The following is a 24,473-nucleotide window of genomic DNA, read 5'->3' on the forward strand; positions in this document are numbered from 1 at the left end:
GTAACAATTACATCATATTGCACAATGATGATTGATGAGGAGAAAGTATAGTTTTTCTTTGAAGGATCAGAGATGCTCATCTGGAGATAACACTTCAAACAATTTCACAAGTTATTGTAAAGATTAGACCATCATTATCAATTGCAGGGAATTCATGCAGTAACAAACTGGCTGCATGTATCAAGGAAATTTAATAACTCTTACAAGACAATTTTCTTCCATATGTACGAGACTACCATTTAAAGCGTTGAAATTAATATGCATAGACTTCAAAAACATACAGTATTTTTATATTTGTCATGTTAATAGTTCAGATTTAGGGTAACTTAATTACATGGATGACAGCATTACACAAATACATCTTGGCATTGTGTTCTACTTTACTCCGTTATATACAGCACAATTAATTAACAAAAATCTCCTGGGTGTCAACAAAGTAGGCAAAAAAAAACCTCCCAAAAGGAGCATCACACTGCACATCAAAGGAAAGGAAAACATGTAGGGAGGATAAAGAAGCCAGTAAAAAAGGGTTAGATCATCCTCAAATACTTTATTATCCAATCTCCATAACACAGAACTTATTACAACAGCTCTCCTTGCAGGAATTTAAAAAAAAAGTCTCCTACTTTACTCACAGCTTCTATTATTGCACTAATGTTTATAATTTAACACATCTTTCATCTCCTAATCTGTAAAAGACTTGGTGGTGTTCTGGATACAGCACAAGATAACGTAGGAAGATGGTTCTACCTCAGTACAAAACAGCTGTTATAAATATTTAATTGCATCACTGCACCCACCTAAAAAACGTACTAGCCCTATGGTGCACAGCCATTGCTCAATACCGTAATGCAGGTTGAGCACAACTACATGGTGCCAACGAGGGTTTGAAAATTCTAGATTAAAGTTCCTTTAAGGAGTGAGAAACCACAGTACCAAGATAAGGCAGTTTATTTTCAGAATCATAACCAGAACTTCCATCTGCAAGTATCCAACAGTTAAGTAAGATAAAGATCTGTTTCTAATTGAAATACTTAACAAGAGGCATTAAACTATTATAAGAAGGAAGTTTTAATCATTTTTCACTTACAGACTTCATTTCAAGTAATTGGGACAATTTCATGTTGCAATGGAATACATACTTTACCAAAGCACTGAATATACACATTCTAGATTTACTCTGGGTTCAGACAGCAAAGTTAAAGGGCAAAATTTTAGAAGATTTAACTACAGGAGAAAAAAAAAAAATCAAACACTGAAAATCTGAAATCTATTTGCAGTATTGTTGCAGAGCACAGTGTGAGGTTAGCTGTCTACATTTTCCCCTATATTTCAAAACTGAGCACATCTAGAAACATTCTCACCCTCAAATACTTAACCCATTTATTTAAAAATTTCTGCACTTAGTTTTAGTTTCCATCCTTTAGTTTTAGAAAGGCAAAATTAAAAGTTAACATTGGTCAGATACTAGTTTTCTAGGTTAAAAATCACATGATTTGACCAGTCAAAAATATTAAATAAAATGGAACTATAAAAGTACAGTAGTGTAATGGTTGTATTATTTATTCTGAGCATGAGTGAAATCCCATCATGGCCATTTGCAAATTTTGTTAAAAAAGTAGCAGTAAAATGAGTATGAAGGTGTTAGATTGACAACTTAAAAAACCCAGTAACAAACCTGTGGGTCCTTTTCTAGTTTGTTCTATATGTGACTGTGGTCTCATCCCAATTCAGTTGTATCAAATCACTAGCAGTTCAAGGAGATCCATCATTTGAGCCAATTTAGGGCTGGACAACAAATGCCAATCCTAGCCAGCAATGTTCACAGTCAAACAATGCGCTAAAACTAAAAGGTTGGCAGTACCCAAGTTTGTAATACCTAAGCATGCCTTGATACTTGATGTTTAAAATGAAAGAACTTCTACACTGAGCCTGATTTTTAGTTTTTCATTTTCCAGAGAAAACCTTTTGAGATAGCTGATATAAACAACAAAAGAATAATACTTTTGTTTAAGCAGAAAGGGAAAAGGCTTTTCATCAGTATAAAGCAAAGCAAACACATTCACTAACTTAAGGATCAAATAATAACCATTTTACTCCAGAAAATCCATTCCATTGTTTTACTAATAAACTGAAGAAGCACCCCCATCGAACATGTGAGAGAAAAATTCAGAAACAATTTTAAAGAAAATATGCCTTGGGTTAAAACAGGTTAAATTTTAGCATTGATGTCCAACTGTGATCATTGCCTCTGGAATTCACAGTACTGACCCCAGAGTTACTGTCTTCTTGTTAATGAAACTATCTTCACTTTTAAACATGCTGCAGCTTAATACAATGACCTCATGGTCATTAAACATCTGTGGAAAAAGTGAAAATCTCCCCAGTGGATACAAAGAGGGGATTCTCACTTAATAATACCTGGAACAATTTCTACACTAAGACTTCAGTTTTCCTCTTAAATTAATGTAAATTTAACTACTTCCTTTACTTTAGAGGGTCTCAAAATATGCAGACAAAAAGGAAGTCTAAATTTTTACTCTACTGCTACATGCAATTTGTCAGCAACAGGCCAATCGAGCAAAGTTGTGCTTTTATTAAGTCTGAATGTGCTCAGGCCATGCATGCACCCGGAAAGAGGTAAACACTCCAACTGTGCCTTCAGTACTTCCTCCCTGATTTCTGTACATCATGTAACGGAACTGGTCACACCAATTTCCTGGAATGCAATTTCCCGGGAGGAGTCTCAATCACCTGGCAGCTCACTCCATAAGTTTGCACTCACACAGTTCTCTGTAGATCAGTTTTCTTACTTCAGGCATATCTTTCTGAGAAAACTGAAATGGTCTTCCTAGAGCCAGGCACTTGCAGTACTAGAAAGGCAATGGAAATATGATGTCAGCACATAAATTCTATATATAAAAAATTGGCAAGTGGAAATATTTGTAGAAAATGGGAAAACGTACCACCAGCTTGACACACCAATTCAACAAAGAACAGAGGAACCAAGACAGGAAAGACAGTATTTATATAGTACCCTAGCACATTTGCAGAAACGTGTATAAATAGTACAGAAGATCATGTGACATCTATGTTGCATACTGCAAAAATGAGGGATCAGCAATACAACAAATTAACTAATTCCTTTTTTGGTGGTGTTGCTGAAGGAGAACTTTGGCTAGATAACTGGAATAAGTCCCTGTCATTGCTTCTGTAACATGGAACAATAGAAGGGATGTTCATGGCAGTTACACTGCAGTGGTCTGGGACTTTAATCATAATCGTGAGAGACACAATGCTGCTAAGCTGATGCACCAAACTGAAATGTACCATTTGGGTTTAGTACATACAGCCAAATACTAGGGTAGGTTAAATTCTCATCACATTATTGTACTCATCTATAATAAACCTTAACAAATCATTCATTACAGTGAACCATTTCTCAATCCTCTTGTCTGAATTTTCCACGAGCTTAGATATTCCAGGCAGGCCAACAAAAGTTTGTACTTTAATCTTTCTTGAAGATGGTCTCCCTCAAATTAAAAGCTCAAATAACAACCTTTGGCACATGAATCTAAAACGGCAAGTCAATTCTAAGCAGTTCTTTTATTCCTAATTTATGGCTGAGATGCACCAAAACTGATTCACCGCAATGCAGCCTGTCACAGCTACCTGCTATTGTCAACGTAATCAATACAAGTCAGGTTTGCTACACAAGGTTGAAAATAAAGGTAAATTCTGTGGTCTTTCACTGAAGCCACTTGTTTCACATCACCAGCTCCTTGTGATGATAGCCTGAATGCTTTACATGGTCACTTCAACGATGTAACTAGGTCAAATTCTGACTCTCTGCTCTTTAACAATAAAAAATTAAAACAAAACAGACAAAAAGCAAATATTACTTAATGTTGTTTCAGAGCAAACGGAGATACTGGACAGAAACACTAATGTTTATTTAAACTTTGCAGAAAATCATGCCAAAGTCATCAGATTCTAACTAGTTTATAATAACATGCCTTTCAAGATGGTGCTATAGGGAGTGAAGTTGGAACAGATTTTAAAAGCTAAAAATTTATGGCTTATTGAAGTCCATATTTTAGTGGAATTACAGTAATATCTTCCTATTTCAGAAATATGGTGATTATTTGGCATCAAAACATAGGTTTAATGTTACAAATGGTAGATTGAGTCCAGATTTCCAGCACTCAATTTCCTCTAATATGCTTGCATAGGAAACATTTAACCAACTATTTTATGTTGATCAGTTTAAAAAATGCAGGTCTGTTGCATCTGAAAATAAAAAAGATAGCTTTGTAATATTTCAAAATTGATTCTTTCAGATGCTTATATTTTCAACATTTTGCATCAGTAATATCTGATTATAAACAACTAAAGCTTCGCCATTATTTTGACCACAAACAGCATTAAAACATTTTCTAACACTACAAAGCTGCAGAATCAATTTTGTAGCATTAAATCAGTCTGCAGTTTATTAATTTTAGGCTTTCTCAACTGCTTCCCTAATAAAAGCACTTCAAAAGCACTCCAGGGGTGTGTAGATTAGGTGGGTACAGGGATGGGTCTGGGTGGGATGCTCTGAGGGTCGGTGTGGACTTGTTAGGCCGAAGGGCCTGTTTCCACACTAATGAGATTCTATGATGATGAAATAGAACACAGTGGGCAAAGTGCTTTGGGATGTTTTACAGAGCTTTGACATGGCAATATGCAAATGAAAGGTTATCCACTTTTCTTCCAAAGAAGGTGGTAACCATTTATTTGGACTAGTAGCCATTTTGAACCTCATATATATTCAAAAAACAAAGTTCATTTGAAATCCACTACACGTGTCCTGAAAGACAAAGAAATTCCGCCAACCATGATCCTGGATAATCTGTTTGTGGCTTTTCTGCATCTATAAAGAGGTTTCAATCCTTGCTACAAAAACAAAGTTGCTGGAAAGGCCCAGCAGGTCTGGCAGCATCTGTGAAGGAAAAAACAGAGTTAACATTTTTGGGTCCGGTGACCCTTCCTCAGACCCGAAACATTAACGCGGTTTTTTTTCCACAGATACTGACAGACCTGCTAAGCTTTTCCAGCAACTTTGTCTTTGTTCCTGATTACAGCATCTGCAGTTCTTTCGGTTTTTATTCAATCCTTGCCACCTTGGAACCATTCTCAGCCTTCACAGGTTTTGAATATTTTACAAGTCACCTTGCATCACAACCTCTTTTCACAATCAAATCCTAGAAATTGTTAAGTTACCATACCTGAAGAACGAACACACCACAGTCACTATCGTTTTTCTGTTGAGGAATACACTATGGGAGAGAATAACACAGGCATTAAATACGATATATCAGTAGTTCATTGTCTAAGTTAGTTATTTTAAAACAATTTTGCTTTCATAAACTTCAGCTTAGGTTGGGGGAGAAAGCAGAATGTGGGCCTGTGAAGAAATGCACCAGGGATAGAGAGCATATGGACAGCAAGTGGGACTTGCAGTCCACATTTACCTGGGAGGAAAAAAACAGATCTGCAAGTAAACACACCAGGGATAGAGAATATATAAACAGAGCATGGGGGTCAGAGCCACACCTCACCTGGGAGGCAACAGACAGCACGCCTGCAAGGAAATGCAGAGAGGACAAAGAAGATACAGCACTGGGCTCAAGGCCTACAGATACCTGGGAGAGCACGCACAGGGCATAACTACAAGGAAACGCACAGGAGACAAAGCACTAGGCTTAAGGTGTACACTTGCCTGGGAGAGTGCGCAGAGGGGTGCGCTTTGAGAGTTCTAGAATATCAGGTTTGAAGAAAAATCAAAAGACTGACATCATAGCAAAGTCTTAAGCTAGGTTGAGAAGTATCTGGTTGCAAAGAGCTAAATTCATTGGATCTGATTGTGGAGTAATTTTACTTTTTGCTTTCTCACTTTCAGTTGAAGCTAATTAATCTGAATGTACACTTTCAGACATAGCAGGACAGTTTGGCTGTGTGGAATACCATGCTGTGCTATGTGGGAAGTCGTGGATGCTTCAAGTGGCAGGAATCTTGAGCCTTGGGATTGGAACTTGAGTGGCACTGCAGTCACTATGTCACTCCCACATAGCTGTGAACCATGTGGATAGAACGTTTAATAAAATGGTCATACCGTAGATTGAGATCAGGCAAGCAGAGCGGGAATGCATGATCTCTGGGCAGTCTAGAAAGACCTTGGAGGTAGGGCGAGAATCCTGAACCCAACTCACACTTGAACCGTTTTTTTCCATTTTGGATATTGATGAGGGCAGTAATTCATAAGTAGTACGTAGTGGGAGACCAGCTTCTGGCACTGCAAGTGGCTTGACCACACAGATGAGAGTGGAAGAAGAGTGCCAGGCAATTTTACAGTTAAGGGAACAGACAGACATTTTAGTGTCTGTAGACGTGTCCACAGAATGGTACGTTACTGCCCTGATGCCAGGGTCTGGGATGTCAGAGTATAGCTGCAGGACATGTTGGTGAAGGGTGACAAGCCAGAGATTCTGCTGTACCTTATCACCAACAATAGAAAGAGTGATGAGGTCCTGAAATTAAAATTTAGGGAGCTGGGCAAAAGACTGAAAGGCGAGACCTCAGGATTGCTCTCAGTACCAAATGCTAATCAGCATAGAAGTAGGAAACTTGAGCAAATGAACATGTTCACGGTTTTTGAGAAAATTTGTAGCTTGGGGTGTTGATGCAGTTGTTGACTTGCTCGCCAAGCTGGTAAATTTGTTCGCAAACGTTTCGTCACCATATGAGGTAACATCATCCGTGTGCCTCTGATGAAGCATCGGTGTTCTGTCCCGCTTGCTATTTGTGTGTCTTAGTTTGCTGGGGTGGGTGGCATCACTTCTAGATTTGTTTCTTAATGGATAGCATATGGGGTCCAGCTTGACATGTTTGTTAATGGAGTTTTGGTTTGTGTGCCAGGCCTCCAGGAATTCTTGTGCGTGTCTTTGCTTGGCTTGTCTTGTCCTGTCCTAGGTTGGCTATGTTGTCCCAGTCGAACCGGCGTCCCTCTTTGTCCATGTGTATTGAAATGACTGACAGTTGGTCAGGTCTCTTGGTAGCTGGTTAGTGTTCATGAATCCTGATGGCTAGTCTCCTTCCAGTTTGCCTGATGTAATGTTTTTGGCAGCTTTTGCATGGTCTCTTGTAAATAACGTTGGTTCTGTTAGTACGCTACGACAGCCACTGACGAGAGTAAAGGATGTGACAACCACAACCAACAGAACCAACATTATTTACAAGATACCATGCAAAGACTGCCAAAACCATTACATAGGACAAACCGAAGGAAACTAGCCATCAGGATTCACGATCACCAACTAGCTACCAAGCTACACGAGAGCGAGCTGGGGTGACAGAGCAGGTGCGCGGAGGGGAGAGAGAAAGAGACAGTGATGGGGTGGGGAGAGAGAAAGAGACACAGCATCAGGGAAAGGGAGACAGAGATAGAGAGAAACGGAGATGGATGGGGGTGGGGAGGGGAGAGGTGAGGGAAGAGGGAGGAGAAGTTGGTGGGGTGGGTGGAAGAAAGAAGGGGAAGAAGAGCGACTGCAGTGATGTCTTGGGGCTATGATGATTGACCTACAACAACCACCACCATTAAAAGTAAAGAATTAAAAGCATTCTGAATGCATGCAGCACTCACGGGATGATAAGTGAAATCATGATGCTACAAGTCAAAGGGCATAATTTAATTACCATTACGAACATTTAACTTCAGAGTGTTCAAGAGGAACTGACTATTATGGGATATTTGCAATTTGGAGGAGTAGCCTGAAAGGAAAAGGAAGTAAAAGGTGTAGAATCTGTTTGGGTGGAGCTAAGAAACAGCAAGGGGCAGCAAATATTAGTCAGAGAGGCCATAGTGGCAACGTACACGTAGGATTAGTATGGAAAGTAACTTTTCATAATTAATTTAGTTTAGTTATTATCACACAAAGTATATTAGTTGATTACTACAATATTAACTGTTTCTAAACCAATTAGAAATGAGTCTCGCTTCAGTTACAATAATTGAAATGCACTGACAAATGATTGTGCTGTGTGTTGTAGATTGGAAAGATTAAGAAGCAGCAGCTTTTAGTAACCACCAAGGCACGCACCGAGTTTGAAATGGAAATCAGCCTGCTGTCCAACTGGAAGCAGAAGACCCGAGATCAAGGACTTACCTACACCTTCCACTGACTGGAAAGTCACGGTGATAATATGCCCATAGTTGTTGTTGTGCTAAGTATTATTCATAACTGAAATAAAGTTTCCTAAGTTACTGCAGACCATATCTTCTTGCCTCATTGGTTAAAGTTTTAAATGAGTGAATAAATATTGGGATGAGAATTTAAATTGTAATTTAAAACAGACAAAGGGCACAGTCAGAAAACTAGGTGCAGGTAGCAAGGGAATGCAGTAATTATGGATGACTTCAACTTACACATAGACTGGGTAAATCTAATGAAAACCAATGATATGGAGGAAGAATTCCTGGAATGTCTTTGAGATTGTTTCTCAATATGTTGAGGAAAACTAACTAGGGAAAGCTTATCATAGATCTAATAATCAGCAATGTGAAAGGGCTAATTAATTGATGTATGATCGAATTTTCCATTAAGCTTGAAAAAAATGTAGTTCAATCTGAAACATGGATCTTGAATTCAAACAAGGGCACCTATGAAGGCTTGAGGAGGAATTTGGCAGTGTTGGTTTTGAAAAATACGAAGGTTTGATGGTAGATACACAATTTAAAGAATTAATGCTTGGCTTTCAAAATAAAACACACATTCCATTAAGACCATAGGATGCAGGAGCAGAAGTAAGCTATTCAGCTCAAATCTGTATTACCATTTAATGAGCTCATGACTGAATTAATGATCCTCAACATCACTGTCTTGCCTTTTCTCCTTGACCCTTCTTATTTATAAAAAAATCTATCACATATGTACTTGAATATATTTAACAACACAGCCTTGACAGCCCTCTGCGGTACAGAATTATACAGATTCTACACCACCCTCAGAGGAAATTTCTCCTCGGCTCTATCTTTATTCTGAGATTGTGCCGCTGGGCCCACATTCTCCCATAGGAGGAAACAACCTTTCTGCATCCATCACATCAAAACCCATAAGAATCTTGTAGATCTCAAAGAGGTTGCCTCTCATTCTTCTAAATTCCAATAAGTACAGACCCAAACCTACTCAATTTCTCATAAATCAATCTGCCATACCCAGGATAAGCTTAGTGAACCTTCTCTAGATTGGAAGAAAAGATAGCATTTGAGACAATGAGGCCCAAAACTGTTCACAGAATTGCAGCTGTTGTCTAACTAATGCCTTGAATAGTTTTAGTAAGACTTCTTGAGGATTCTAGCTTTTTGAGATTTATGGACGAGGACTCCCAAATCCCTCTGTGCTGTAGATTTCTGCAGTCTTTCTCCTCCTGCCAAATTACATAACTTCATACTTTCTCACATTCCATCTACTGATTTTTTTGTCCACTCACTTAACCCTTCTACATCCTTCTGCAGATTGTGTAATTTGCAAACTTGGCTATAGTACATTTACTTTCTTCATTAAAGTAAATATATCTTATAGATAATAGTGGCCCCAGCACTGATCCCTCTGGCACTCCATAAAGGTGCCATCCTAGAAACGCCTCCCGTATTCCAACCATGTATTAATTAGTCAATCCTCTATCCATGTTAATATACTACCGCCAACATCGTGGGTTCTTATCTTATTAGGTATCCTCATGTGTAGTGCTTGATCAAACACTTCCTGAAAAATTCAAATATTTTACATCCACTGCTTCCCCTTTATCCTGCTTGTTATATCCATAAAGAATTCTAATCAATTTGTTAGGCATAATTTTTTCCTTCATGAAGCCATGTCGTTTCTGCTTGATCATATTACATATTTCTAAATGCTCTGTTGTCACATCACTCTAACATTTTCCCTAGAACAGACATAACTGGTCTACAGTTACCTGGTTCTCATTTCCTTTATAAATAAAAGTGCAACATTGACAGTTTTCCAATCTTTGGGAACATTTCCAGAACCTAAGGATTCTTGGAAGATGGCCAGCAGTTGGCTAAACTACCAAATAGAGAAAGCAACAGCACCATGACTAACAAGGGAAGTTAAAGGTAGTATTAGATCAAAGGAAGAAGCTTATTAAGATGATTAGAAAAAGTTGTAAGCCTGAAAACTGGGAGAATTTTAGAATGCAAAGAGCACCAAGATTTTTGAAAATAGAATTTATTATATAGGATGTGACACTGGATATTTGGAATATAATTGTCGGATTGGGCAGAGTCGACATGGATTTATGAAAGGGGAAAATCATGTTTGACAAACTGATGCAGTTTTTTGACAACGTCGCCAGAGTGGACGCGGGGGGAACCTAGCGGCTTGGTCCATTTTCATCTTCAGAATGCTTTTGATAAAGACCCTCACAAAAGATTAGTAAACAAAAAGTGCATAGAATTATGGTATTTTACAAGCATGGGTTGAGGATTAGTTAACAGGCAGAAAGCAGACAGCAGGAAAGGTTAGCAGGCTATGACCAGTAGGGCACTACAGGGATCATTGCTTGGCCTCAACTTTTCACAATCTATATCAATGAGTTGGATGCAGAAGCCAACTGTGATGTTTCCAAGTCTTCAGGTGATAAAAATAAACTTGGTAGATGGTGAGAGATAGTAGGAACTGTCAATGCTGGAGAATCTGAGATAACAAGGTGTAGAGCTGGATGAACACAGCAGGCCAAGCAGCATCAGAGGAGCAGGAAAGCTGACGCTTCGGGTCGAGACCCTTCATCAGAAATGGGGGAGGGGAAGGGGATTCTGAAATAAATAGGGAGAGAGGGGAGGCGGATAGAAGATGGATAAAGGAAAAGATAGGTGGAGAGGAGACAGACAGGTCAAAGAGGCGGGGTTGGAGCCAGTAAAGGTGAATGTAGGTGGGGAGTTAGGGAGGGGATAGGTCGGTCCAGGGAGGACGGACAGATCAAGGAGGCGGGATGAGGTTAGTGGGTAGGAGATGGGGATGGGGCTTGAGGTGGGAGGAATGGTTAGGGAGGCGGTGGCGAGCTGGGCTGGTTTTGGGATGTGGTCAGGGGAGGGGAGATTTTGAAGCTTGTGAAGTCCACATTGATACACTTGGGCTGCAGGGTTCCCAAGAGAAATATGAGATGCTGTTCCTGCAGCTTTCGGGTGGCATCATTGTGGCAATGCAGGAGGCCCAGAATGGACATGTCGTCCAAGGAGTGGGATTGGGGAGTCGAAATAGTTCGCAACTGGGAGGTGTAGTTGTTTGTTGCGAACCGAGCGTAGGTGTTCCGCAAAGCATTCCCCAAGTCTCCGCTTGGTTTCCCCGATGTAGAGGAGGCCACAACGGGAACAGCGGATACAGTATACCACATTAGCAGATGCGCAGGTGAACATCTGTGTGATGTGGAAGGTCTTCTTGGGGCCTGGGATTGCGGGGGGGTGGGGGAGGGCGGTGTAGGGGCAGGTGTAGCATTTGCTCCGGTTGCAGGGAAAAGTGCCGGGTGTGGTGGGGCTGGAGGGGAGTGTGGAGCGGACAACAGAGTCACGGAGAGAGTGGTCTCTCTGGAAAGCAGATAAGGGTGGGGAGGGAAAAATGTCTTTGGTAGTGGGGTCAGATTGCATTTCTGGATGAGGTGTTGGGGACCAGGGAACTGGAAGTTTTGGAGGAGGTGGAGGGCGTGGGTGGTGTCACGGACGTAGGTAGGGAGTTCCTGGACCAAGGGGGAGAAAATGGAGTTGAGATAGATGGAGATAAGTTCGGTGGGGCAGGAGCAGGCGGAGACAATGGGTCGACCAGGGCAGTCAGGTTTGTGAATTTTGGGAAGGAGATAGAAACGGGTGGTGCCGGGTTGGGGAATGATGAGGTTAGAGGCTGTGGGTGGGAGGTCACCTGAAGTGATGAGGTTGTGGATGGTTTGGTGGTCGGGGGTGGGATCATGATCAAGGGGGCGGTAGGAGGTGGTGTCAGAGAGCTGGCGTCTGGCCTTTGCAATCTGACCCCACTACTAAAGACATTTTTCCCTCCCCACTCTTATCTGCTTTCCAGAGGGAGCACTCTCTCCGTGACTCCCTTGTCGGCTCCACAATCCCCTCCAGCCCCACCACACCCGGCACTTTTCTCTGCAACTGGAGCAAATGCTACACTTGCCCCTGCACCTCCCCCCTCACCCCCATCCCAGGCCCCAAGCAGACCTTCCATATCAAACAGATGTTCACCTGCACATCTGCTAATGTGGTATACTGTATCCGCTGTTCCCGTTGTGGCCTCCTCTACATCAGGGAAACCAAGCTGAGGCTTGGGGACCGCTCTGCGGAACACCTACGCTCGGTTCGCGACAAACAACTACACTTCCCAGTCGCGAAATATTTCAACTCCCCCTCCCACTCCTTGGACGACATGTCCATCCTGGGCCTCCTGCATTGCCACAATGATGCCACCTGAAAGCTGCAGGAACAGCAATTCATATTTCGCTTGGGAACCCTGCAGCCCAAGGGTATCAATGTGGACTTCACAAGCTTCAAAATCTCCCCCTCCCCTGACCACATCCCAAAACCAGCCCAGCTCGTCCCCACCTCAAGCCCCACCCTCATCTCTTACCCACTAACCTCATCCCGCCTCCTTGACCTGTCCGTCCTCCCTGGACTGACCTATCTCCTCCCTAACTCCCCACCTACATTCACCTTTACTGGCTCCAACCCCGCCTCTTTGACCTGTCTGTCTCCTCTCCACCTATCTTCCCCCTTATCCATCTTCTATCCGCCTCCCCCTCTCTCCCTATTTATTTCAGAATCCCCTTCCCCTCCCCCATTTCTGAAGAAGGGTCTAGGCCCGAAACGTCAGCTTTCCTGCACCTCTGATGCTGTTTGGCCTGCTGTGTTCATCCAGCTCTACACCTTGGTAGATGGTGAGTTGTGAGCAGTATGCAAAGAGGCTTCAGGATGATTTAGGCAGGCTGAATGAGCGGGCTTTAAACATGGCAGATGGAAAATAATGTAGATGGGTGAGAGATTATCCACTTTGTTCCTTCTACCAAAGGTAAAGAGTACTTTTTAAAGGGCAAAAGATGTGAAGTGTTGATGCCCAAAAGGATCGAGGTATCCTTGTTCATAAGTCATCGAAAGCTAGCATGCAGGTGCAGCAAGCAATTCAGAAAGCAAATATGTCAGCTTTCAATAAACAGGATTTCAGTACAATAGGAAAGAAGTCTTGCTTCAATTGTATAGAATACTGCTGAGAGCATACCTAGATTGTTGTGTGCACTTCTGGCTACTTGCCGAAAGAAGGAAAAGAACAAAGAACAATACAGCACCAAATAGGTCCTTTGGTCTTCCAAGTCCATGCTGACACATTTTGCCCTTCCATACTAAAACTCCCTTCACTCAGAATTCATATCCCTCTATTCCCTTCTTATTCATGTAATCGCCCAAGTGCTTCTTGAATGCTGCTATTGTATCTGTTTCCACAACCTCCTCTGGCAATGCATTCCAGGCACTCACCACCCTTTGTGAAAAACTTGCCTTGCACATCTCTTTTAAACTTTCCCCCCTCACACCTTGAGCACGTGTCCCTAGTAATTGAACCCTCCACCCTGTAAAAAAGTCTCATACGTTCCACTCTATCCATGCCAGTCACAATTTCATAAACTTCTACTAAGTCACCCCTCAACATCCTGTGTTCCAGTGAAAACAAATGCAGTCTATCCAACTTTTCTTCATAGCTAAAATCCCCCATACCGGGCAACATTCTGGTAAACATTTTCCGTACCCTCTTTGAAACATCCACATCCTTCTGCCAGTGTGGTGACCAGAACTGAACACAAAGGATGTAACTGCAATTGAGGCTCATCAGACTGATTCCTAGAATGGTGGGACTGTCCTAAGAGGAGTCTGGGCCCATATTCTCTGAAGTTTAGAAGAATGAGAGGCAATCTCATCGAAACTTACAAAATTCTTAAAGATAGGCAGTGTAGAAGAAGGAAGGATCAGAACCAGGGGACAGTCTCAGAATAAAAGGCAAGCCTTTAGGATAGAGATGTGTAGAACCTCTTACCTCAGACGATGATGAAACGTTGTAATTCTCTACCACAAAGGGGTGTTGAAGCTCAGTCATTATACAAGTTCAAGACAGAGAGAGACAAATAGCTTCTAATGACAAGAGAAAAGTTGATAGTGTATGAATATAATGTTGAGCTAGATGATCTAGAATGCAGTGAAGGTTCTATGAGCTGAACAGCCTACTCCTCTGTGCCTAACCCATACTCCAAATTTCTTCTGTAGACTACCATTACACCCACGGGAAGGTAGGATATCACAGTCAACCAAACTGCCTTCAAATCACATCCACATTTAAGCACTGCTCAGCAGATTTATAAACCAACAATTTTCTCCCTTGAAATTAACTGCAATAACATTATTACCAACTCTCCTGAGCTTAGTACAAGAACTAAACATCTACACAATCAATTTTAGTGGAGGGTACTGGAGGAAGTCAATCTGGTAATATGATTATATTAGAAAGGTGCAGTTTACAATCTTCATACAAATGAGGGTATGCAAAGTCTGTGCTAATTGGAATATTGCTATAAACTGAATCCTTAAGGAGGTTAGTTCAAACCTTACCGTTGTGGCAAATGCTTTCCACCCTTCCAGGAATGCAGGACGATTCCTCTCACCAGCTTCTGTCTTTAAATATTTCAAAATGTTCTGCAAACCAGGAAAGTTGGGTAAATCACATGGACAGCAAGAATTTAAAAAAAACATGTACCACTTAGAACCTTCTCCTGGCTGTAGTGTTGAGAATGGGAGACACAAACTCAGGCCAACCATCTCCGTCCCTGCTCAATAATTTTAATTCCTTCTTGAAAGGGTTTGCTTCTAGCTGGGGTATACTTCCACAAGTGCAAGAGTCATTCTCCAGCACATTACCCCAGTTAGCTGCACAAAAGATGAAAGCCAAGTTCTGTTCTGGATGGGTCAAGTTATTTACCAAGATTCTGAATATTAATGCAAGATTCAGATTGGATTCAAAACATTAATGCTGTTTATTTCTCCCCAGATGTTGCCAGACCCAAGTTTTTCCAGCATTTTGGTTTTATTTTACACCAACCTTATGAGTTTGATTTTTGCAACCCACAGCAGTTCCTACAGTATTCCTAGAAACTAAATATTTCATGAACAACTTCACTTTAGACATAAGTAAATTCAAAGGCAAGAGATTTTAACTAAATGATAAACATGCTGTAACCATGCTGTAATGAAGCAATATACTGTATTAAAGGAATGCAGTACCCAGTTTGTGTCCAGGATTGCTCAAATATTAAAATGCCAGCTGTGGTCAAGCCATAATGAAAACTGGCAGGAAGGTTTAAGTTTAAGTACATATTTACTTGACAATAATTGTACTCTACAACTGCCCTTGCTTGTAGTTGTAATATAGAGAAACAACATAGCTTCTGCCCATCTCTTACCTACGAAGTGAAAAAAGCTTAAGTGAACAACATCACTTTTAAAAACAAAATCAATAAGCATTACAAACAGAAATATGGAATTCTGGAGAATCAGTGCAAACACAAGTATTCAGTGGGCAATAATTTTCCTGGCTGTCAAGGAATTTCTTCTGAGTATATTTCAAACATTGAGTATCTTTGTTCAGGATGCTTACACTAGGATGACTTCACAACTTGGTCCATCTTCAATCATAACAACCTTATAACAATGATTTGATCAAAATCTCAGTACCTAAGAACTTATCTAATTGCCCATTAGTATCAAAGAAAAATCCTGCTGCTCACCTGATTTGTTTTTGGACACGGTGCTTGACATATGGCCTGTCTTCTTCAGAGCCCCATTAGTTCCTTTACACCACTTCCTGTTTTGGGAATAACCAACCAAAAAGCTGGAATGTTTTTACATTTGGACATGAATTGCATTTTTTTTCAAGCATATTGGGTGTATTGAGGATTCTTATGGGATCAAGGAGGCCTCCACTTACATCAGTCTACACTTTGAGAGATTAATGGTCTTAACTCAAGGATGAATCAGCATGGGAAGAGGCAAGTCTTTCTTTTTACCTCGTCTTTTCTAATTGCGGCATTTTTTATTCTCCTCCTTTGGTCCAAAATATTGCTGTTTCAATTTAGGATTCTTCTCTGCTACCTTCCTCATTTAGATCCAATTCTTTCCAATTTTACTAATTTGTAAATAGAGGGCGGCACAATCCAAATAAGATAGGAATTAAACAATTAGCTTTTACTTAGTTGAGAGCAGAGATCAGTATGAAGATTACAGCCCCATCTAGAACATCGGATTTTGACTCTTAACACGTTGTTACTGAATTGGTCAATCTAGTTGCACTTTGCAGTTTCCTCAGTAATGCGTTAAAGAAAAAAAGCAGCCCAGATAGCTGCGCGAGATAGATCAGAGATGCTTTTTTGAAGAAAGATTTGTGCATGTATCTTAAGTGGTTTAGCCTCTTCTCTTCAAAAAGGAGTCTATAAATAAAGCAGAAATAATGGCAATACATTTTTGATTTGACTGCAGGAAGTGATGCAAAGGAACTTCCTGCATATTTTAAAAGATGAAAACCTTCCCAGTTCTCATTTCAGTACACAATGTTTACTCTCCTTACTTTTACATGGATAGACAACATCCTCTACATTTCTAAAGATTGAACAGTAGTTGCTTAAGAAAAAGAACATTACATTGTTTGTGAACAGCACACTGAAGGCCACTGGATGATGTTTACTATTGCTGACATTCCATTCAAATCCAGCGTAAACTGATCAAACATAAATCCCTCTTTCTTTCAATGATATGAGAGGTACGTAAAGTGATTATGACAGTAATTATCCAGTTCTAAACTGTTAGCATTCACATCGCATGACCAAGCATCAATTAGCAACCTCAACAGCTGATTTGGTAAATAGTTTGTTCGGTAATAGAGCACATTTTTTATGCTGGGCAGAAAAATAGAAAGAGCTTTGTTCTGCATTTAATTGATACTCTGCTTGATTTTTGGACAGATGACGACACCAAGAACAGTGTAAAATTCTCAATACTTGAGCTGAGAATCTTCACCAGAGGACCACAAAATATTGTTCTCCTCCGACATGAGTAAAATTATCAGCATTCTCTCAGCTAGTGAATCAGTGAATTACTGACATGCCTGCTTTCTTACATGGATTGGAGGACAGTAGACACAACACTGATGAAAGAATATTCAGCATGGATTGTTTTTACTTAGTTGCCTGTTTCCATGGCACATATGGGATGCAGCATTGCATTAGTACCAAGTAAATTCATCTATTTCTCTTTCTAGTTCAGTTACGTTAGTTCCATTTGGGAGAGATCATCTACCACTAGTGCTTACATTTGAACCCTCGTCCTCCATTCTCTTATGAGCCCAATGACAAAAACTACTGCAATGTTTTGTCATTGGACCACGCCTACAGATTAAGAGTTCAATCAAACTGACTACTAAAACAACAGAGTCTGTGGCACTGGGAGAAAAGTCATGTACTGTTTAAAAAAGCTCTCCTAAACAGCAATGCCATTTTTCCCAAAATAATTTGTTACTGTGACGTTAACCGAGGGATTAATAATCGGCCAGGACTTGGGTGATAACTTCACTGTTCTTCTTCAAACAGTGCGATCAAATCTTTTGCTTTCACTTAAGAGGGCAGCACAGCCTTGGTTTAACATTTCATCTGAAAGTTGGATAGGAACATAGGCCATTCAGACGACATGCAAATACAGACAGTGAGGCATTCCTTCAAGTGAAGTGTCAGCTGAAGATCTGGAGTGGGACTTGAACCCACAACTTTGTGACTCAGAGGCAAGATCGATAACAACCATTACACTGAAGAGAATTGGAACAAACCCTGTGTTCACTTACTGAATAAATAAGAACCGTAACATTGAATTCTTGTTGTAGTATGGAATAGGAAATTAAGTAAATAACATTAGTTTGCTGGATTATTACTGTTAAAAAGCACTTCAATAGTGTTTGGAGGGACTTGAATATTAAGAATTTTGAAAAGTGGATTTATTTCATGGGGAAATACCTGGAGCCTTTTTGCTAAGAAAAGTCATTGATTGGTCACAGTGGACATGAGCAATCTTTTTTATAAACAAGACTTCCTATAAATCACATTACTGGCAATACTATCTGTATATCTTTATTGGGGCTGGTTTGGGAAAAGTTGTTTTATTTCACTGAGTTTGACAAAACCCCAAGAACAAGATAATTTGGATGAAACTTACTAAGAACAAGCTGCCTAGTCCATCTTTCTCATTTCTGAAAAGAAACCCATTTTGTTGGGCTCAGGATGAAACAAATTTGTTTTTGAAAGAGTGATTGAAGTAACATGGCAAAAGATTTTTAATGTTGTGACTCATGGGCTAGTGGGACTAAAGCAACAATGTACCGTACGAGTCTCAGTTATGATATTACCAGTATATTTAATAATGTATTGGTAACAGTGATTGCTCAAAGATATTCAGCCATTAAAGCATGTGACAGGGGCTCTGTTCCCAAACAGAAATCTCCGTCTGCAGCTGTATATGCTTCAAGTATCATCACAGATTTTGTTTTTATCAATTTGAACCCTCGTCCTCCATTCTCCAATATCCTGCTGTCACTCTCTTGTCTGCACTAATTAAATGCTCACATTGGGAATGCTACAACAGCTCTCACGATTCCTGTGCTAGAATGAAAAGATAAAGAATAAAACATGAGGCAGAGTTCCTACTCATAGTTAATATCCAGCAACATGAAATGTGCATATGTGGAGAGGTTCAGGCTCTGTGATTGAATGTTGTGTTACTATTCAGGGTTTCTATCAGTACTCAAGTAACCAGATTCCAACACATCACTGCCTTTAGGAAGGAACAAAAAGGATAAAACAAAAAATTGAAAAGAAAGTATCTGAATGGTTGCCTTACCTGAACACAGGAATTAAAATGGATGCCTTGAGAATCGTAAAGGCAAATTTTCCTATTTGGAAGATCAACTGTTAGCAAGGACCAATGGATTTCCAAATGAATGGGGATTAGTAGGAGGGCTTTACTGAACAAATCCACCTGAACAGAAAGACAAAAATAAAACCTTCCAGTTAGGCAGACAGCTCATCAGAAGAAAACCAGACATGCAGCTTAATATTACAGACTGCAGACATGGAATCAAACTTGTGTGAAGGCAAAGACAATGCAGAAAAGCACAGGAAAAAATGGTACCAAGGATTTACAACTGGTTCTGAAATAGAAGGGACAAAGAAGACAACCTCTGAGGTATCTTTTAAAATCATATACTCTAAAACATGGAAGTGCTAATTTATAATAACTACGTAACAAGGTGGCAGTCATCATTTTTACATACCGAATTGGTTTGGGACAGAACAATCACCTACATATGAATGTGTCTGTTGCAGAGAAGGTTGGCTTTATCGTGTCTTGTAAAGACATGCTTCCGTAAGAAGGCAGGTCAGTCACATAAATGAACAATCATCTCTCTGCAGACTTTACTGGACCACATTATAACTCTTTAAAAAAAAATGTCCAGCGTACCCTACAGAATTCACCAAAACATCAACTGCTGGTTTCCCAAAATTTGCTACACATCCAAAAATCATCTTGCTGGCATAATCCACTCCTTCAAGGACTCACTTTTTTTGTCCATCTCTTCACTCCGTTGTATCCTTTAGTTTGAAGTTGCTTGTAAAAGAAGCTATTGAAGAAGTGAACCTGGAAAGGAAGATAAGCAAATTAAAAAGCATAAATTAGTATAGCATGAAGGTTCCTCCCTTCCCCTTTTTGCCAGATATGCACCTCCTCCCCTCCTGAAGACATCAATAGTAGCCAAAGTTGAGTATAAATGCCAACCAACATAACCTCAGTGGCCATTTTTCACAGTCCTAGCCAAGCTGTATCACAGCTGAGCCTGACTCAGCTCTCAAAGACCAACACACACAAATGCATTTCCAGCAGCAACTGCTGGCCAGCAATTAAGGGAGATAAACTTGTGGATTTCCCCGTTTAGTCTGCGGCATTAAAAAGCAGTGCTACGCCTTCAGATGAGATCAAACTCAAAACAGACTGGGGATTTGAGTTGATTCTTCCTGCTGTGCACAAGCCTTTCCTTTAAATAGCTGAGGGAGGTATCTGTTTTCTTTACAAAAAAAGTTTCCTTTTTTCTCATTATTCCCAATGCAAAAGGCCATATATTTTTAGAGCATTTTTGGTATTTTCTGGAGGTGAATCAGCTGGAAAGCTCATCCCCAAGATATTACTTTGCCATAATTTAGAGGTATGAACAAAAATGAACTGTCAATAAACGAATGAGGCATGCTATCAAACTTATAATAATAATAAGCCTTCTAACAAAGGTCCACCTTAACACAATGATTCATAAACCCACCTTATCTGGTACTGCATCTACAATCAGTTCTCCGTACATGTTTATTACCTGCAAGGAAACCAAACAGTCACCACTACATAATTCAGTTGGCTCAGATGACTTCACTACACAGTAATACAGAAATTAAATTACACCATTAGTGGAGGTTATACAGCTACACATGGGAAGTAATGGTGGTTACTTAAATAAATGACATGTCTACTGACACCAATGATTCTATGATAAATGCCCACATCATTTGTTCATCTCCAATTTTAGAACGGCAAGTTTTAAACTTTTAGATACAAATTCAATTTTACTGAACCCTTTCTTTCTACTCAATGATATACAATTTCATTTAATATTTCAGATGTTAGGTTTTAATTGGTCTTTATTTAAACCTATTTGAATTTTCACTGCTACAGCACCTGCTCCTGAGTTCAAGTTAGCAAAGCCTTTAACAAAAATGAAATACTGCAGATGCTGGACATCTGAAATAAAAACTGAAAATGCTGGAGAAACTCGGTAGATCTGGCAGCCTCTGTGCAGAGAAAAAGAGAGTTGACATTCACTGCAAAAGGACTCTTCTTCAGAACTGAAAGTGAATGGAAAATGAAACAGATGGTGACGATGTCCAGAGCCATGATGTGGAGGTGCCAGTGTTGGACTGGGGTGGACAAAGTCAGAAATCACATGACACTAGGGGTGTAAAGAAGTGGACTTCACCTGACAAAGGAACAGCACTCCGAAAGCTTGTGATTTCAGATAAACCTGTTGGACCACAACCTGGTGTCACGGGACCTCTGGCAGAGCAAAAAAGACAGTGCTCATGGTGGTAAAGGAGAAATAGGGATGTAAAAAGGGTGTAAATGAAGTTGTGAAAAGGAGACAACGAACAACGTCAACAATTCACGGCCTCAGAGGGTTTTGATAGGAGGAGGGGGTGGAAATACAAGACAAATAGAAGACAAGGTTCATGCTTTCAAGTTGTTGAACAGGGTCCTAGAGGGTGAAAGTGCCCAAGTGGAAAATGAGGTCTTGATACTCCCAGCTTGCATTGAGCTTCAATGGAACATTATTGCAGGCCCAGGATGGAAATATTAGCATGAGAGCAAGGTGCTTTACGAAATGGCAAGCAATTTCTGGATCATTCTAGACAGAGCAAAGTTGTTCCACAAAGTGACGCCCAGTCACTATTTGGTCTCACCAACGTAAAGGATTGTGAGCAGCGAATCCAGTAGAACATATTAAAAGTACAAGCAAAGCACTGCTTCACCTGGAAGGTGTGTCTGGGGCCTTGAAGAGTGAAGGGGGAGGGGGTGTGGATAATTGATAAGTGTTATTACCTCTGTATAGACTGCATAGAAAGGTGCCTTTGAGGGGCTGGTGTTTGAGTACATGTTAGGAGAGATGGGAGGGCTGGACAAGGGAATTGCAAAAAGAACAGTCCAGCGGAATGCTGACAGTAGAAGGGAGGGGAAGACGTATTTGGTGGCAGTATCCTGATGGCTGTTGCAGAAATGACAGAGAATAATCTTTTGAATATGGGGACTGATGGGTGGCAAGTGAGGACAAGGGAAACCCCACACCGTTCTGGAAGGGGAGGAGATGGGTGAAGGCAAAAGTGCAGGAGATGGGTCAGACATGTAGAGGGCTCTGACAGCTGAGGGAGGGGGAAATTTCCATTGAGGAAATTATGGCTTTGAGAGGGGCAGGTCATGCCTCACAAGCCTTATTGAATTCTTTGAGGATGTGACAAAACACATCGACGAAGGTAGAGCAGTGGATGTAGTGTATATGGATTTTAGCAAGGCATTTGATAAAGTTCCACATGGTAGGCTCATTCAGAAAGTAAGGAGGCATGGAATTCAGGGAAATTTGGCTGTCTGGATACAAAACTGGCTGTCCAACAGAAGACAGAGGGTGGTAGTAGATGGAAAGTATTCAGCCTGGAGCTCGGTGACCAGTGGTGTGCTGCAGAGATCTGTTCTGGGACCTCTGCTCTTTGTGATCTTTATAAGTGACTTAGATGAGGAAGTGGAAGGGTGGGTTAGTAAGTTTGTCGATGACACGAAGGTTGGTGGAGTTGTGGACAGAGTGGAGGGCTGTTGTAAGTTGCAACAGGACAATGATAGGATGCAGAGCTGGGCAAAGAAGTGGCAAATGGAATTCAACCCAGAAAAGTGTGGGAAGTGATTCACTTTGGAAGGTCGAATTTGAATGCAGAATACAGGATTAACAGCAAGATTCTCGGCAGTGTGGAGGAACAGAAGAATCTTGGGTTCCACGTCCATAGATCCCTCAAAGTTGCGACCCAAGTTGACAGGATTGTAAAGAAGTCATATGGTGTGTTGGCTTTCATTGGCAGGGGAATTGAGTTTAAGAGCCGTGAGGTTATGCTGCAGCTCTATAAAACTCTGGTTAGACCACACTTGGCATATTGTGTTTAGTTCTGGTCACCTCATTACAGGAAGGATGAGGAAGTTTTAGAGAGGGTGCAGAGGAGATTTACCAGGATGCTGCCTAGACTGGAGGACAGGTCTTATGAGGAAAGGTTGAGGGAGCTAGGGCTTTTTTCATTGGAGCGAAGAAGGATGAGAGGTGACTTGATAGAGGTTTACAAGATGATGAGAGTCATAGATTGAGTGGATAGTCAGAGACTTGTTCCCAGGACGGAAACGACTATTACGAGGGGGCATAATTTTAAGGTGATTGGAGGAAGGTATAGGGGAGATGTCAGAGGTAAGTTCTTCACAGAGTGGTGGGCGTGTGGAATGCGCTGCCAGCAGTGGTAGTGGAGTCAGATACTTTAGAGGCTTTTAAACAACTCTTGGATAGGCACATGGAGGATAGTAAAATATAGGGTATGCAGGGTAGATTGACCGTAGTAGGATAATAGGTCGGCACAACATTGGGGGCCGAAGGGCCTGTACTGTGCCATACTGTTCTATGGAAAAGGAGAATATTTCGAAGATGCCGGTGGTAGTGGCATCATTGGATGGATGTGGCAGAGATGGAGTAGCTGAGATAAGGGAATACAGCGTCTGCAGGAAGCAAAGCTACTTACATTATTGTAACCTTACTTTAGAGCTCACATTTCTTGGCAAAAGCTCCAACCTAACCGCAGTTTTAATGCATTGTAGCTGTTACTTTACTGTGACCCTTGCAGAGATCTATCAGAGATAAACATCAAGCATAGCTGGACCCTTCTCTGACCTGATCATTTAGCCAGTTCTCTCCATATAGTGTAGCCAGGTCATCCAAAGTCAAAATGTGCTTGTTGTAAACCACTTGGAAACTGGGTTCTGGCTTGTTCACCTGTGCTTTCTGATACTTCCGTATTTCCATCCGGATAAAGGTTTTCCTGAGATACTCAGAACACAGAAGATACATTTTAGCATTGTCTTTGAACTGCATAGGAATCATATCTGGGATGCATACAGCACTTAAAAGATATCCATAATAGTAGTACAAAGAAGAGTCTTTTGCTAGACTTGCATAAAGGATACTTCAAAATAGTGGGCCTTTCTTTCAAAACCACACTTTCTTAATTTCTTTCCTGAAAGCACCTAACGTTATCAAGGTTTAGTTGCACAGGTACCAGAAATCTTAAAGTATCTCACACATGTGGGAGCCTGAATCATAAATAATGGCAGGCTGTTTCACAGTGGACAAAAATCACAGCAAAGTATAATTCAACTTCTCAGTTGAAATAGGTTGCTGTGCTTGGGGGTTAGGGTGGGTCTGCAACTGTAAATATTGCGATATTTCACAAGAGGGAGACTGTGGCATTGTGGCTGTCACTGGAGTACCAATCCAGATGTCCAGGTTTATCCCACCACGGCTGATGGAATATGAATTTATCAGCATACATGGAATTAAAAGCTCGTTTCAGTAATGGCGACCATGAAATTATCAATCATCGTAAAAACCCACATGATTTACTAATGCTCTTTAAAGAGGGAAGTCTACATGTGATTCTAATGTGGTTGACTCTCAACTGCT

The 24,473-nt window shown here is 40.7% G+C and overlaps 1 protein-coding gene across 1 annotated transcript in view; it reads right to left on the reverse strand.

The window, feature by feature from the left end:
* Positions 1-268: 268 nt before the first annotated feature.
* LOC109935820 (sentrin-specific protease 5-like) overlaps positions 269-24,473 on the reverse strand; it is a 34,635-nt gene continuing 10,430 nt past the window's right edge. The window contains exons 4-10 of the mRNA XM_020534463.2: positions 23,685-23,832; positions 20,490-20,537; positions 19,739-19,816; positions 19,019-19,156; positions 14,696-14,779; positions 5,268-5,318; positions 269-2,873 (exon numbers count right to left, since the gene is read on the reverse strand). Coding sequence (XP_020390052.1) covers positions 2,763-2,873; positions 5,268-5,318; positions 14,696-14,779; positions 19,019-19,156; positions 19,739-19,816; positions 20,490-20,537; positions 23,685-23,832 — 658 coding nt within the window. The 3' untranslated portion in view covers positions 269-2,762. The remainder of the gene's footprint in view (positions 2,874-5,267; positions 5,319-14,695; positions 14,780-19,018; positions 19,157-19,738; positions 19,817-20,489; positions 20,538-23,684; positions 23,833-24,473) is intronic.

The sequence above is a fragment of the Rhincodon typus genome, chromosome 13 (assembly GCF_021869965.1).
Source record: "Rhincodon typus isolate 14 chromosome 13, sRhiTyp1.1, whole genome shotgun sequence".
Classification (NCBI taxonomy): domain Eukaryota; kingdom Metazoa; phylum Chordata; class Chondrichthyes; order Orectolobiformes; family Rhincodontidae; genus Rhincodon; species Rhincodon typus.